General features: G+C 44.0%; 1 protein-coding gene across 1 annotated transcript in view; it reads left to right on the top strand.

Moving 5' to 3' along the window:
• Positions 1–1,731: 1,731 nt before the first annotated feature.
• LOC140233928 (uncharacterized) overlaps positions 1,732–13,719 on the top strand; it is a 219,178-nt gene continuing 207,190 nt past the window's right edge. Inside the window, 16 exon segments of the mRNA XM_072314017.1 lie at positions 1,732–2,040; positions 2,672–2,786; positions 3,744–3,958; positions 4,495–4,812; positions 5,249–5,415; positions 5,941–6,100; positions 6,911–7,109; positions 7,600–7,841; positions 8,422–8,655; positions 9,335–9,481; positions 10,081–10,407; positions 10,750–11,169; positions 11,639–11,753; positions 12,005–12,219; positions 12,709–13,026; positions 13,450–13,616. Of these exon segments, the coding sequence (XP_072170118.1) occupies positions 2,717–2,786; positions 3,744–3,958; positions 4,495–4,812; positions 5,249–5,415; positions 5,941–6,100; positions 6,911–7,109; positions 7,600–7,841; positions 8,422–8,655; positions 9,335–9,481; positions 10,081–10,407; positions 10,750–11,169; positions 11,639–11,753; positions 12,005–12,219; positions 12,709–13,026; positions 13,450–13,616 (3,314 nt within the window). The 5' untranslated portion in view covers positions 1,732–2,040; positions 2,672–2,716.

Raw genomic sequence — 13,719 nt, forward strand, 5'->3', positions numbered from 1 at the left:
TGGAACCTCTTTTCTTTGATGGTCAACAGGTCATCCATGAGGATGTCCGGCAGCACCACGAGCAGGTCATGCTGGCTGTCCACAATGGTCAGTTCCTCCTGGAGAGCCAGCCAGAGCGTCTCAGTGACAGCAGCCGGACGGCCCTCCGAGACTACTCTGAGGAGCTCAAGGTGCGTTGAGGATGAGAGGATGATTGGAGGATGGTAGACGTCATGGCGATGTGATGATGTTGGATGGAGTGGTTGTGGTTTTGATTAGAGGTGCTGATAATGATCATCGAGGACCAAGGAAAGTAGTGATGATGATGATAATGGTGATGATGATGATGATTAGAACGATTAAGATCATTATGATGATTGTAGTGATAATGGTAAAGGTAACGATGATGGTGATGATGATTAAGGTAAAGATGATGATGATGATGGTGATGATGATGATGGTGAAGGCAAGATGAGGATGGTGATGGTGGTGATGTTAGTGATTGGATGGAAATAAATGATTGTTGGATGGTAATAAATGATGATTGAATTGAATCGAAAATGATAGTGGTAATGAAGAAGATGGTGATATTAACTCTGATTGTAGTCGGTAGTAATGGTGATGATGGAAGTTACATTGTACCTATGGAATAATGATATGATGATTGTGCTATGATGATGATATAATTATAGAAGAGACGTCATGATGATGATGATGATGATGATGATGATGATGATGATGATGATGATGATGAGAAAGATAATTTGTTTGTAGCGCTAATACAAGACACTCAAACAAAATTTACATAAAGGATTAGGAAAATTGATACATGCAGTGTCACTATTATAATCATCTTCAATTCTATCCTCGTATCCCCAGAACCGTTACGAACATGTCAGCTCCGAGTCAGACTCACGAACTCAGCAGGTCAACTCAGGCCTGAGCGAGGTCCAGAAGTTTGACCGTGAGTTCTCCTCCTTCGACACATGGCTGTGCTCGGCTGAACGCACACTGGATGCGTACCTCATGGACGTTGCCCGCGACCGCGATGGACTGCGCAAGCAGGTCAACAAGATCCAGCCCTTCAACGAAGAGGTGGTGGCGCACTCCGCCGACCTCCGCTTCATCAACATGTCGGGACAGAAGTTCCTCGGTGAAAATCAGGTCAGTTGACATTGTAATGAGAAACGTGTCATAGGAATGATACATGTTGGCTTGGATGAAATGTTGGTGAAAAGAGCTGTTCGTTTATTCCTGTGGGTGGTTGTTTTCACACTGAACCATACAAGTAACAACACATTATGCATTTTACTGTGTTGTACGAATACTGTTCACACAGTTTCGTGATGATAGGATAATATTCACAATTGTTCTTGCCTTTTGAACCTAGATTTCTCGAATGAAAATTACCTTCATGAAATAAATGGAAAGCTGATGATCATTTCTAATTTCTTTGAAGACAAATTGTATGCATGACATGCAATGTATCGTATCCACAAGAATGGAGTACATTGTACAAGTGTATATTAAGGGATATCAATATAGTTTATTACAAATGATAAATTGACTTGACCTTACAATCATCGTGCATTAGTAGTAATGTGCAGTGAAGATCAAATTTGTTACCATTGGTAATCAGTGTTGATGACAATGTAATTGTATTTGCCTACATTTACATGTACATGCAAACCTTTCTGAAACCTTCGTACATCTTTCACATGCGCAAACTTCACATAGACTTACCGAGAGCGGCTGGGCAACTTCCGTGACACGACCCCGGAGGCCAAGCAGCACCTGCGCAACTTCCGCGAGGAGCCCGAGTCACGCATCATCCCGGACAAGCTGTCGGACATCAACGAGCGCTATGCCCGCCTCAAGGCCCGCTGCAACGACCACACGCAGCACATCCTGAACCTGCTGGGCTTACACGAGAAGTGGCGTTTCTCCACCGAGGTGGTCACCACGTGGATCGAGGACATCCATGTCACCATCCAGGAGGCCGAGAGGCAACCCATCGCTGAGGACAGCATCAAGGTCCAAGAGCAGGTGGACCAGCTCAGGGTAAGCCACTACTCTGACACCCCATTTATGTGGGTGCATTTAGGGTGACACAACATTTGCCCCTGTGACAATTGCTCGTTCTTATTACCTCCAAGGACTTTTGGTTAGGGTTAGGGTTAGAGTTGTTTTTTTGTTTAGTTCTTTTTCTCTCTTTTTTTTCTTTCTTTCGAAAGTGCATAGAGACTTTGTCAAAGGTATTATGCGCTATATAAGAATTGTAATAATGATAATGATAATAGTTTGATATGAGGATTAGGATTGGGGTTAGGGTTATATTTGTGGGTAGAATTTATAATTGATTTAGCGAGCACAAATTCCATGGGAGCAATTATTGCTGAAGCAAATGTCATGGAACCGCATATAGAGTACACCATGAGCACTCCTGAAGTGCTCTAAACTCTGTCTGAACAGACAATTGGGCTCTGAAGCACTCTTAATTAAGATGATGATGACAATGATGATAGTGATGCAGATACCAGTGATGGCAAGAATGATGCTGATGGTGATGATGATGATGATGATGAAGATGGAAGATGAATATGATGGTGATGATGATGGTGACGATGATGATGATGAAGATGACTATAATCTAATCTGATGATGACCATCGACCAATATCTTCCTCATGCAGGTCTACAGCGACGACATCTCTCGCCACCTCAAGGACATCGAGCGGATGAAGGCGGCCGGTTCAGAGCTGGCTGATGCACAGAAGGACCTGAAGCCAAGCATCGACAAGACCGTCAGTAAGTTGGCAAAATCTCTGTCTTAACCCCACCACGGGTCCTGTTTTTATGCCTCCGCCATGAAGTGTCGCTGGAGGCTTTGTTTTTTTTTCCTCTCTCTCTCTTTTCCTTTTTCTTTTAGCGAAAACTTTGCTTTGTGGTCGTGAAATATCTTTTTCTCAAAATTTCCCAAAACTTGACAAAGCTTTCAGGACTATTGGTATTGTACAATTGCAACTTTGAGATACAGTATACTCATTAAAGGTACAAGTTTGAGAAAAGCAAAATGAGAGGAAATGAAAACAGAAAGTAAATTAAATTCCTTGAGCAATTGAAGGCTGATATGAGGTTGGCAAACTGTGATCTTCACAAATTAAAAAAAAAAAATCATGAAACCCCACCCACCTTATAGTTTCTTGTGATAGTTTTATGTTATGAGTACTTGAGTCATGAGTTCAGCAGGTATTTCTTCATCGCTTACCACAATAACGCAGATGTGGGGAAATGAGAACTAATTGTTCTTGGTATATTGCTTGGATTTGTTTCCAGTTGATCAGTTCAGTTTGACTGAATCTCAGGTACAATGTACACTTGTATATCAAAAAGATTTAAATGACAGTTTATCATCGCTGGGGTGATAAGACCTTGTATCTGCAATTTTGGTGAAAATGAGTTTTTTGGATTAATGTTCAAATAATGGGTTAAGTGATGTCCTTTCCAAATCCCAACTGTCTTACTCCAAAAATGAAGCCACCAGGGCATGTCAAAGGAAAGGCTATCCCATTCGCCACAGTGCTTTGACCGCCATGTTTTTTGGCTCTCCTGAACATTTGACATTTTGTAGATACGAGGTCTTATCGCCCCAGCGACGTTATGTAGTAACATTCCTGAGCCCTTGTCTCAATGTTAAAGTGAATCAAAAAGTTTGATTCTGAAATGATATCACGCATGACTCAAAATTCTATCTCCAATTCGCAGATGAGGTGATGACCAAATATGACACGCTGACCACCAGCGTGGCCAATCGGGACGCTGACCTCCAGAGCGCCATGGCCGACATGCAGGGCCTCCAGGACGGAGTGGACACCACGCTCAGCTGGCTGGACGACCTGGAGCGCCGGGTCGGCCGCCTGGACGGCGCGAAGGTCACGGTCAAGAAGGAGCCCATCTTGGAGGAGATACAGAATGTGAAGGTCAGTGAGGGCTTGACCATTGGAACTCTTCCAGTGCTGGACGGGGTCACTTAGAATCTGCCCTTTTAACCCATTCCCTTCGACACATTGTGATTTCCATAGGGTTTGTATGTGAAACAGCGGGTCCCTGTTATAGGTAATGGATTAAATTCTGTAGAAGAGTAGCAGAGTTTTAGTGCAATTTGTAAAGAACAAGACAGGAATACTTTTACACCATACATTGTGCTGACAACATTTTCAATGATGCCACTTCACTGTCGCTGTGTCATTATAAATCATGTCAAATTATTTACTAGAAAGCAAACATGATGTACAAAAGACATTTAAACAAAATAAAGCTACACTATACAATGTACAAGGAAAAAATGAGGGGGCAGAAGGGGGAGATTAGTTTCTGTCAGTCACATGATATTGTGAATTTTTTTGCTCAGTGCTAAAAGTGTTTGGAAAATTATGATAAATCTGCACCAAGTAACATTTTGTTCAATTCCTTCCCTCCCTATCTACCCTTCACCCATCCCATCATCATTGTCCAGGTCATTGACCAGGAGCTCCAGAGCCGACGCCCGACGATGGAGACCCTCCAGGCCAAGGCGGACAAGCTGGCCCAGACCGGTAACCCGGCCACTGCCCGTCAGATGCAGCAGACCATAGACAACCTGAACCGGCGCTACGACACCCTGGTCACCACCGCGGCGCAGTACAGCGACGACCTCCACGGCATGCTCGACACGCTGGGCAAGCTGTGCGAGGACGTCGACGACCTCGAGGACTGGGTCTTCCCCTCGCTTGACGTCCTCGAATCCAGGGACCTCAAGAAGCAGGAGATTCCCGAAATAGAGAAGGCCGTCAAGGCAAGATTATTTCATCCATCAGACCTTTTCTCCTTTCAAATTTGTCATTTTCTAAGTGTGATGGGAACCTGTTCTATAGTGATGAGCTCGAGTATAGGTTTTCTGTCTTCAGGCAATGAGATTGCCAGAGAAATCTAAAAGGGGATAAATGATGTGCTTCATATGCTACATGGGGAAGATTGCACTTGTCTTGTTGCCATAGTGACAGAGATAGATATACAAGTGTAGATAGTTGATAACTAACATGATTGATCCAATACTTACACCTCTTTCAAAGTACGGTGTAAAAGTTAGTACATGTAGTCTTCCCTCATTTCAAATTTATGGTAGAGTTATAGAGCTTCAATGCGAAGCAATTGCTGTCGTCCATAATGTGAATAACCATTGTACTTACAATTATAATTTGAATTTTTTTGCCCCTCATCTCACATTACAGAGGATTGCCCGTGAAATTGAAGACCACACTCCAGAGTACAAGCGCATCAAGCGGGTCGCCGATGAGCTCATCCGCCACAAGCGCACGCGGGACGCCACCTTTGTCAACGACTTGATGAGAAGCCTGGATCGTAACTGGCAGACAATGGAGGAGGCCCTTACTAGACTGTAAGTGGATAGTCAGAAAATCAATTAATTACATTTTACTAAATCTTTTGTCAGGAGTAGAAATAAGAGGAAATGTTGTCAAAGAAGACCTATGCATATATATCTGTGTGTTGTGCTGAAAGCTTGTGTGGATAACCAAGAAATGCTGACATTTTTCTCAAAATGCCAAAGTTTGATAGGTACACTTGTAATGTGTAACATCTTCTGTTTGTATGATGTCGGCAAACTGCTGCATACAAGTTGCACCTACATATCACATGGGCATATGTAGTGATACAGGGAAACCTTATCCCATATTATGCTTTCATTTAGTCCTCGGAATGATTAACCCGTTGAGGACAGTTTGATTTTGCTACAACACGCATTTCCCATAGACACCTGCCCGAGTTTACTTCATTGAATGCAATGACCAAATTTATCATACAGGTATTACCTGTAAAGGTGACAGATATTCAAATCAAGCTGTGTATATTCTCATCCTGAATGTTGAGATAATTTGTGCCCCTGATAATTTTTGCCCCCTAGGAATACCTACCTGACTGAGAGGAAGAATGTGACAGACAAGTATCGCAACGCCGTGAAGGTGGTGGTCATGTGGCTCGACTCGACCGAGACCAAGTTTGACCGCCTGCCTGAGATTGCGCACAGCCTCAGCGAGCTGAAGAACCAGCTCGAGCAGATGAAGGTGAGCTCAGGAGCCAATCTTTCTTTGACGTCGACCGGATCCATTTAGTTCTAGGGATTATGGGATGCACTTAGATTGTAGATGGTGGATCGTTTGATGCATTTTAGCAGCAGTAATAACATTTACCACTCTAGACAGTTTCATCCCCATCTGCTTCTTTGTTGTTGCCACTGGTAACAGCAGTGACATCATCAGAGATATCATCAGGGATTGTCTGCATCACCATCTCTGCCTCAAACATTACATCATTTACTCATTGTCATCATTTCCATCATCAGTATCATCTTCATCGACAGTGTTACCACCATCATCATCATTTCAATACACTCTACAAAAGCCAACACTATTTTTTCTCACCAACCTCATCGCCATAATCGCCATCATCATCTTCATCGACATTATAATCTCTCTTGTTTTCATCATCATGTTTGTTCTAACTGTTAATATTGTCATCATCATCATCATCATCAACTTCATCATCTTTTTCTTCTCCTTTATCTTCATCATCATCATCATCATCACCATCATCATCATCATCGTCATCTTTTTCTTCTCCTTCTTTATCTTCTTCATTGTTATCATCATCATTATTATCATCATCATCATCACCGTCATCATCGTCATTATCATCATTATCATCATTATCATCACCATCATCATCATCACCGTCATCACCATCATCGTCATTATCGTCATCATTATCGTCACCATCGTCATCATCACCATCATCACCGTCATCATCATCATCCCCTCATAGCCTATCAACATGATCAGGTTTTAATCAAGTTTGCTTTTCTATATGTTTTGCAGCCCTTGAACCGAGAGGTCGCTGGCTTCAAGCCCAAGGTGGACCAAACCTACGAGCTGGGCAAGACCCTCGACGCCCTCATCCAGGCAGCTGAGACCGTCGTCACCAACAGGAGGCGCTCCACGCAGGTCGCCGGAGGACAGGTGGCACGCACCGAACGCCGCGTTGTTGAGATCCAACAAAACTTCCAAGTGACTGAAGGTATGAAAAATATCATTTTGAGATCACAAATCTGTATGTGCTTTGGAAGAGATGTTGACCTACATGTGTTTGCAGTGTTAATCATGTAGGTAGTGTACAAAATGATTAAGTGTAAAGTAAAACAAATGAAACCATATCACAGAATCACAAAACCAATTTGGAGCTCACTATGTAACACATAATCATGATTGTGTGCTTCATTCAGCAATATGTTCCATTAGCAGTATTGTGTACAATTGCATATCATAATTTGAATTATCTATAATGTACATTCAGGTGTGTACTTGTATTTACCACATAGCTTACTAGTTTATATCTGTACATGGTAAGTGAAGTAATTATTCATTTATCATATCGTGGAGAAGGGATGTCTATTTCAACGATTCAAACAGTGTAATTGTCAGAGGTTCCATTAAGCCTAGTTGTAAGCACAATAGGATTAAACATCGAATAATACCTTCATGCAAATCTTGTGCATGATTGACTCCAGACACGGACGTGATGCGCGAGGTCCGCGGTCTGCGCAGCCGCTACGACGCGCTGGGCAAGAACGTCCAGCTGCGCGAGGACAACATCCAGGACATGTACGAGATCATCCGCCAGTACGAGGAGCGCAACAAGGACCTTCAGGGTCTCCTGGACTTCAGCCGGCCCATCAAGGCCCGGCTGCAGGAGCCCATCCCGGACACCAGAGACGTGGCTACCCTGCAGAACCTGATCACTGAGCACAAGGTGAGATACAGTATTACAACATATACATTTTTAATGTACTTGATGAGGAGATATTGTGGCCTAGTGGTTCACGCCACAGACTCCCAATCCTGAAGGTTCTTGGTTCAAGTCCCCTGGCGTCAGCAGTAGTGATCTAAGGGAAGCTTTTTATCAATTTTAGGCAAGAGGCTTTTTCCTGATTGTATAGTCCTGTAGAGGTTGCTGAAAGATTTGTATGCCATTTTGTGTGTACAAGCTTGTAGTGTAACATGTAAGCATTCATGTGCTTCCCATGTGATGCTGTTAAATGAGTTTGAACTCAAATATACAGTCGAACCTGCCATATATACACACCCACTAAAAGTCCCCCCCCCCCCCCCCCTGAGAAAAACCATGTAAAGACCATGTCTATAGCGGCCACCTATCTATAATGGCTACTTTTTTTGTCTCCCATGGGTGGCTACTACTGTATGGACAGGTTTGACTGTACACATTGTACTTGAATCTCATTCTTGGGCAAGAGTTCATCCTCCTCATCTTTTTCCTCCTCCTCCTCCTCCTCCTCGTCATCCTCCCTCCCCATCCCCCACTCTCACTGTAGCGTCTCCACGAGAAGCTGATGAGCCGGCGGGCCAACACGGTGGAGGCCATCCAGAACGCCGAGCACTTCCTGCACGACCACCGGCAAAAGCTGACCCAGCCGCAGGTGGACGAGATGCAGCAGCGCATCGACGAGCTGAGGGAGTACTACGACACCCTCATCGGACTCTCCCACGAGAAGCTGGCCAAACTCCGCGACATGCTCGCCCAGCTTGAGATGGACCAGCGAGACAGGGTACGAAGATTATTTTTCTTGAAGAATAGATCCAACAACCTTATCCTCTTTTTTGATTCTCTGTCCATTTGAGTATCTTCATATCTTTATCAAACAACTTACCCTGTATGACCTGTGTCAAAATGTTACCGTGGGGATGTTTTATAAAGCTGTTCTTAAAGCTACAAATGACTTAAGAACGATTGGTGATCAGGTCTTGTGCTGAATTTTTGAAATTCTTATAAGTGTAGCACATCAGAACATGTTCCAGTCATTCTTAAGTCGTTCGTAACTTTAAGAACAGCTTTATGAAACACCCCCCTAGTCACCTCTGAGACAGTATGGATGTAAAATCAATAGTGATGTCTTCATTACAACGTCGGCCTCATGCCAAAAGGGCCCTAACAGTGTACAAAGTCTATAGTGTTAAGGCCCTTCTGGCATGAGGCCAACGATAAGTAAAGGGAAATAATGTAATTTTTAAAACAAAATGTTTTTAAAACAATTTTTAAAACAATTTTTAAAACAATTTTTAAAACAATTTTTAAAACATGTAATTTTTAAAACAAAATGTTGATGCTTTACATTGGATTGATCACAATATCTATACATGTATATCAAACAATTATTTCAAGCAGACTCAAAGCACTTTGTGTTGCCATGGTTACATTGTCTGTTTGTATGGCACTCCCTTCTCCAGACTAACCTGGACCAAGAGACCAAGCGCACCGTCGACACGCTCGTGGACCTCCTTGACTGGGTCGCCGTGGCGGAGCGTAACCTTGGCAACGAGCAGCCAATCATGGAGCAGACGAAGCCACTTGGTCAGCAGATACAGAACCACAAGGTGAGAGTTGAAGATCAAACTTAATATTTCACAGAAGAAGAAAAAGTGTATTTTAATGCTTACAATCTATCTATATGAAGCATGAAAAAAATAATGCGAAAACAGTAATCTTTGGACAGTGGAAACATTGAAAGAAAGTGATGATTATAAAAAAAAAAAGACATACAGTACTGTACAGAGGAACATACAAAGATGTACAAGTATCAATCATACAAGTTTTATGCGTAGACTAGGATGTTAGCCGAAAGAAGTCTGTAACCACCTGCTAGTTTTCTCTGAATGGGACTGCTCTCAGAGCCTGTTGTGTGCCATTGGCCATTTTAGGAAGCAGTGTAGGGATTCCCCAATATTCCAAGGTGTATTGCAGTCTGAATCCTATGTGTAGACTATGATATTGGCCAAAGAGAGTTTGTGACTGCTCGATGTATTTCTCTGAATGGGGTCACTCACAAGAACCTGTTATGAGTGTTTTCCACAGCATTGCAAGGACTCCGAGTTGCACCAACCTTTAGAATACAGTACATGCATGTAGTCTTCCCACTAAACGGTAGCTCTCACCATCTTATCTGATATACCCCCATTTCTCCCCCACTCTCCAGGCCATCTATGAGGACATCCTCGCCCACCAGCAGCCCGTGCTCCTGGCCGTGCACAACACGGAGACGTTCCTGGAACGGCGCGGCCCGCAGCTCAGCCCCGAGATCCGCAACAAGCTGCAGGAGGGGCGCACGGCGCTGGGCTCACGCTACGAGACGGTCCAGCGCGAGGCGGAGGCCCGCTCCAAGCAGCTCAACGTGGAGGAGGACGAGCTGGAGCAGCTGGAGCCCGACCTGGCAGAGTTCGAGGCGTGGCTGCAGGGAGCTGAGAGGAACTCCAAGCAGTTCTTTGAGGGCATTGGATCCGACACGCAGTCCCTCCAGAAACAGGTCAGTGTTCACCATGGAACAAGCTGTTATTTTTGCATACAGGCAAATGGGGGAGGACACATACATTTTTGCAACATGTTATTGTCGTGACTTGACACCAAGGCTAAAGCCTGTCTGTAAATTTAATGCGATCAAGATCAAGTGGCCATATTTATGCATGTTGTTAACTTAGCAGCCCAACAGTGATTTGCAAAATTCACAAAATTAAACTAAAATAGAATAAGGTGAATAAAAATGAAGATAAACTGAGTATGATGAGTATAATGTAATCGAGTGTGAAAACTGTTCTTGACTTGATGCTCCCTCTCTTTGGTACTTCATATTTACTTGTACCACAACTAGGTCCAAGATCTGAAGGCTTTCAACAATGACATTCTTGGGCACAAGGGTGACCTGCGTGTCAACAATGTCTCGGGCCAGAAGTTCATGAAGGGCGCCGACACGTACAAGCGCCGCCTGACCGACTTCCGCTCCAATGTGATGCCTGCGCAGTTCAACCGCTCCTTCCGCGAGAACCCCGACCAGAACATCGTTGGCGGCAAGCTGTCGGAGCTGAACCAGCGGTACGAGCGGCTCTTCCGCTCGTGCGACGACCAGTACAACAGCCTGAGCGACCTGCTGGAGAAGCTGGTGCGTTACCGCGGCAACGTGGAGAGCACGGACACCTGGCTCCACGAGGCGCAGGACACCCAGGGTCGCATCATGAAGGAACCGATCGGTGCCGAGCCAGAGTTCATCGTCAAGCAGATCGAACGTGTCCAGGTGAGTTTGCGTTCTGGGTATTAGAGTACTGTAAATCCGTAATTATTGCATCGAGTGACATCCGTGCTTGCCAACGTTGAGTTGTAAATATCTGATAAGATTATCATGTTCATTCAAGATCTCTCTCCAACAATGCTTTTCTTTTTTTGTTCATTGTTTCTCTCCTGAAATTATCAGCTCTTTGCAGAACTCTGATGAACTAGTACACTCTATAAATAGGTGCTTCAAGAAGTACTTCACTGAGTGTTTATATTAATTCATACATTGTTGCATTTTAAAACTGCTTAAACAATACACTGCAATGTACAGGTACAGTGTTTGTGATGGATTCTTTTTAAACCCTACATTTTTGTATGAAGAGATGACACCTTGATGTAGTATTCATTCCCTTTGTTGCAATCTTTAGATCAAATTTGCTTACTTTTTTGTATGGTGACAACTGATTCCATATCTCCCTCTCTCCGATCAGATGTTCTACGAGGAGGTGGTCAATCACGGCCGCGATGTTGAGAAGGTCAAGGACACGGGTCGCGACGTCTACGACGGGCATCCAGAGTTCAAACAGGACGTGGAGAGAACGATCAGTGAGTATTGAGTGATTTATTTCTCTGCTTTGAAACCAAGAAGTACAAGTGTACAAAGTGCATGTATCTTCTAAAATTCAGGCCTTGATCTGGAATGGTCCAAAACATGATTATTGCATAGACTTTGTCATAGCGGTGGATGCTTAGTCAAACCTTTTGAATCCACCGTGTCAAAATGATATTGACCTTTCGTACCAGCAGATGTGCCAGTGACAGCGAGAGAGTTAATATTTTTGAATCTTGTTTCCTAGGTAACGTGGACGAGAGGTACCAAGCCCTCCTCACTACGTACACGGGACGCCTCAACACCCTGAACACTGCCCTCTCGCAGAGCCAGGACCTGGAGCAGAACATGCGCTCCATGACTCAGTGGCTGGAGAGCCACGAACACACCATGGGTCAGATGGAGAGCGCCCCCATCATTGCCCGCGTGGAGCCCCTCCAAGAATGCGTCAGCTCCACTAAGGTAACGATGGAAATATAGTCCTAAAGGACCCCCTCCAAAAAAAAGAAAACAACCACAACCCAGTAACTGTTTTTACATTTTATTGGAGTATACTATAGGAGTTACTGAAATTAAGGTCATTTGTTTCTTTTCTTTAGTGCATGTTTTGGGGATTGTGATAAAAAAACTAAGATGAACCAATAAGTGCAGCAGTCACCAGTGTACTTTGAATTGTAATATGTGGTAAGCACAGTTCAGCCCAAGTATCCAGCAAAGTGGATGACCATTCATCAATCTATTGTTGCATTGCTCATTACACAAATATAAAAAGCATTTTTGAATCAGCAGGGACATATGTTTGTTGATCAAATGAAGTTCTTCGAATGTAATTGATTTATTGTGCCCTTTGACCTCAAAAATTAATTGACTACCTGAAATCTCCCACTTCACCATCATATCCGCGAATGATTGTGTGCTTCATGTAAACCTTTTGGTGTTTTGCCGCTGCAGACATTCGCCAATGACTGCCAGACGGTACGTCCTACCGTCGACACCATCAACTCGTCGGCGAAGACCCTCATCCGCGAGTCCGAGCCGGCCACGGCCAAGAACATCCAGAGCAAGCTGGACAATATCAACGATCGCTACGGCGACCTGCAGAGGCGCAACAAGGAGTACTCGACCACGGTGACCAGCACCTACGAGACGGTGACCACTATCGAGGACCTGGTGGACGACTTTGACGACTTTGTGTTGCCGAATGTTGACAAGCTCCGCTCACCGCAGTTCATGCAGCAAGACACCAAGACCGTCAACAGAGAGCTGGACGTAAGAAAACTTCTCTTTCCAAACTCCCGTACCAGTGTTTATTGTATGAGAATACTCCAATAACACACACAAAAATGTTAAAGATTCCATTTCAGCATTGGTGCAACAGACTAAGATAAGTGGCACTTAGGATGAAACTCTTGACTTTCAATTGAGGAGCTGAGTTCGCAAATCCTGCCAAGTGCCTATGTCCTTGGACAAGATGCTTTTACCCTTGATGTCCCTGTAGTCCCAAGTGTAAAAATGGGTACCTAGCAATTTTAGGGTAATAACAATGGCAGGGCCCTCGGGTAGAGAAATGGCAACATTGAAGAGGCCACCCTGGATAAAGACCACCATATTATTGTTGTTGTTAGCATATGAATGTGATTATGTGAATGTATCAGTACATGTTTTCCTGTTTTTTTCTTCACTTTTTTTCAGACTGTCAAGAGGCAAATGGACCAACACCGCCCTCAACTGCAGAAGATCCACGTCATGTCGGAAGAGGTCAAGAACAGCCCCAACGTGAAGGACGCCACCCACGTGACCTCGCTGACCAAGACGGCGGACAGCAACTGGAACACGTTGGAGGACCTGGTCAACACTAGGTCAGTGACTCTATTTGAGAAATGCTTTAAATTACATTGTCAATCTTTGTAATGTACATGGTGGCAATCATCACACCACTCAACAGCGCCTTTTTGAGTCCTG

Source organism: Diadema setosum, chromosome 10, assembly GCF_964275005.1.
Source record: "Diadema setosum chromosome 10, eeDiaSeto1, whole genome shotgun sequence".
Taxonomy (NCBI): Eukaryota; Metazoa; Echinodermata; class Echinoidea; order Diadematoida; family Diadematidae; genus Diadema; species Diadema setosum.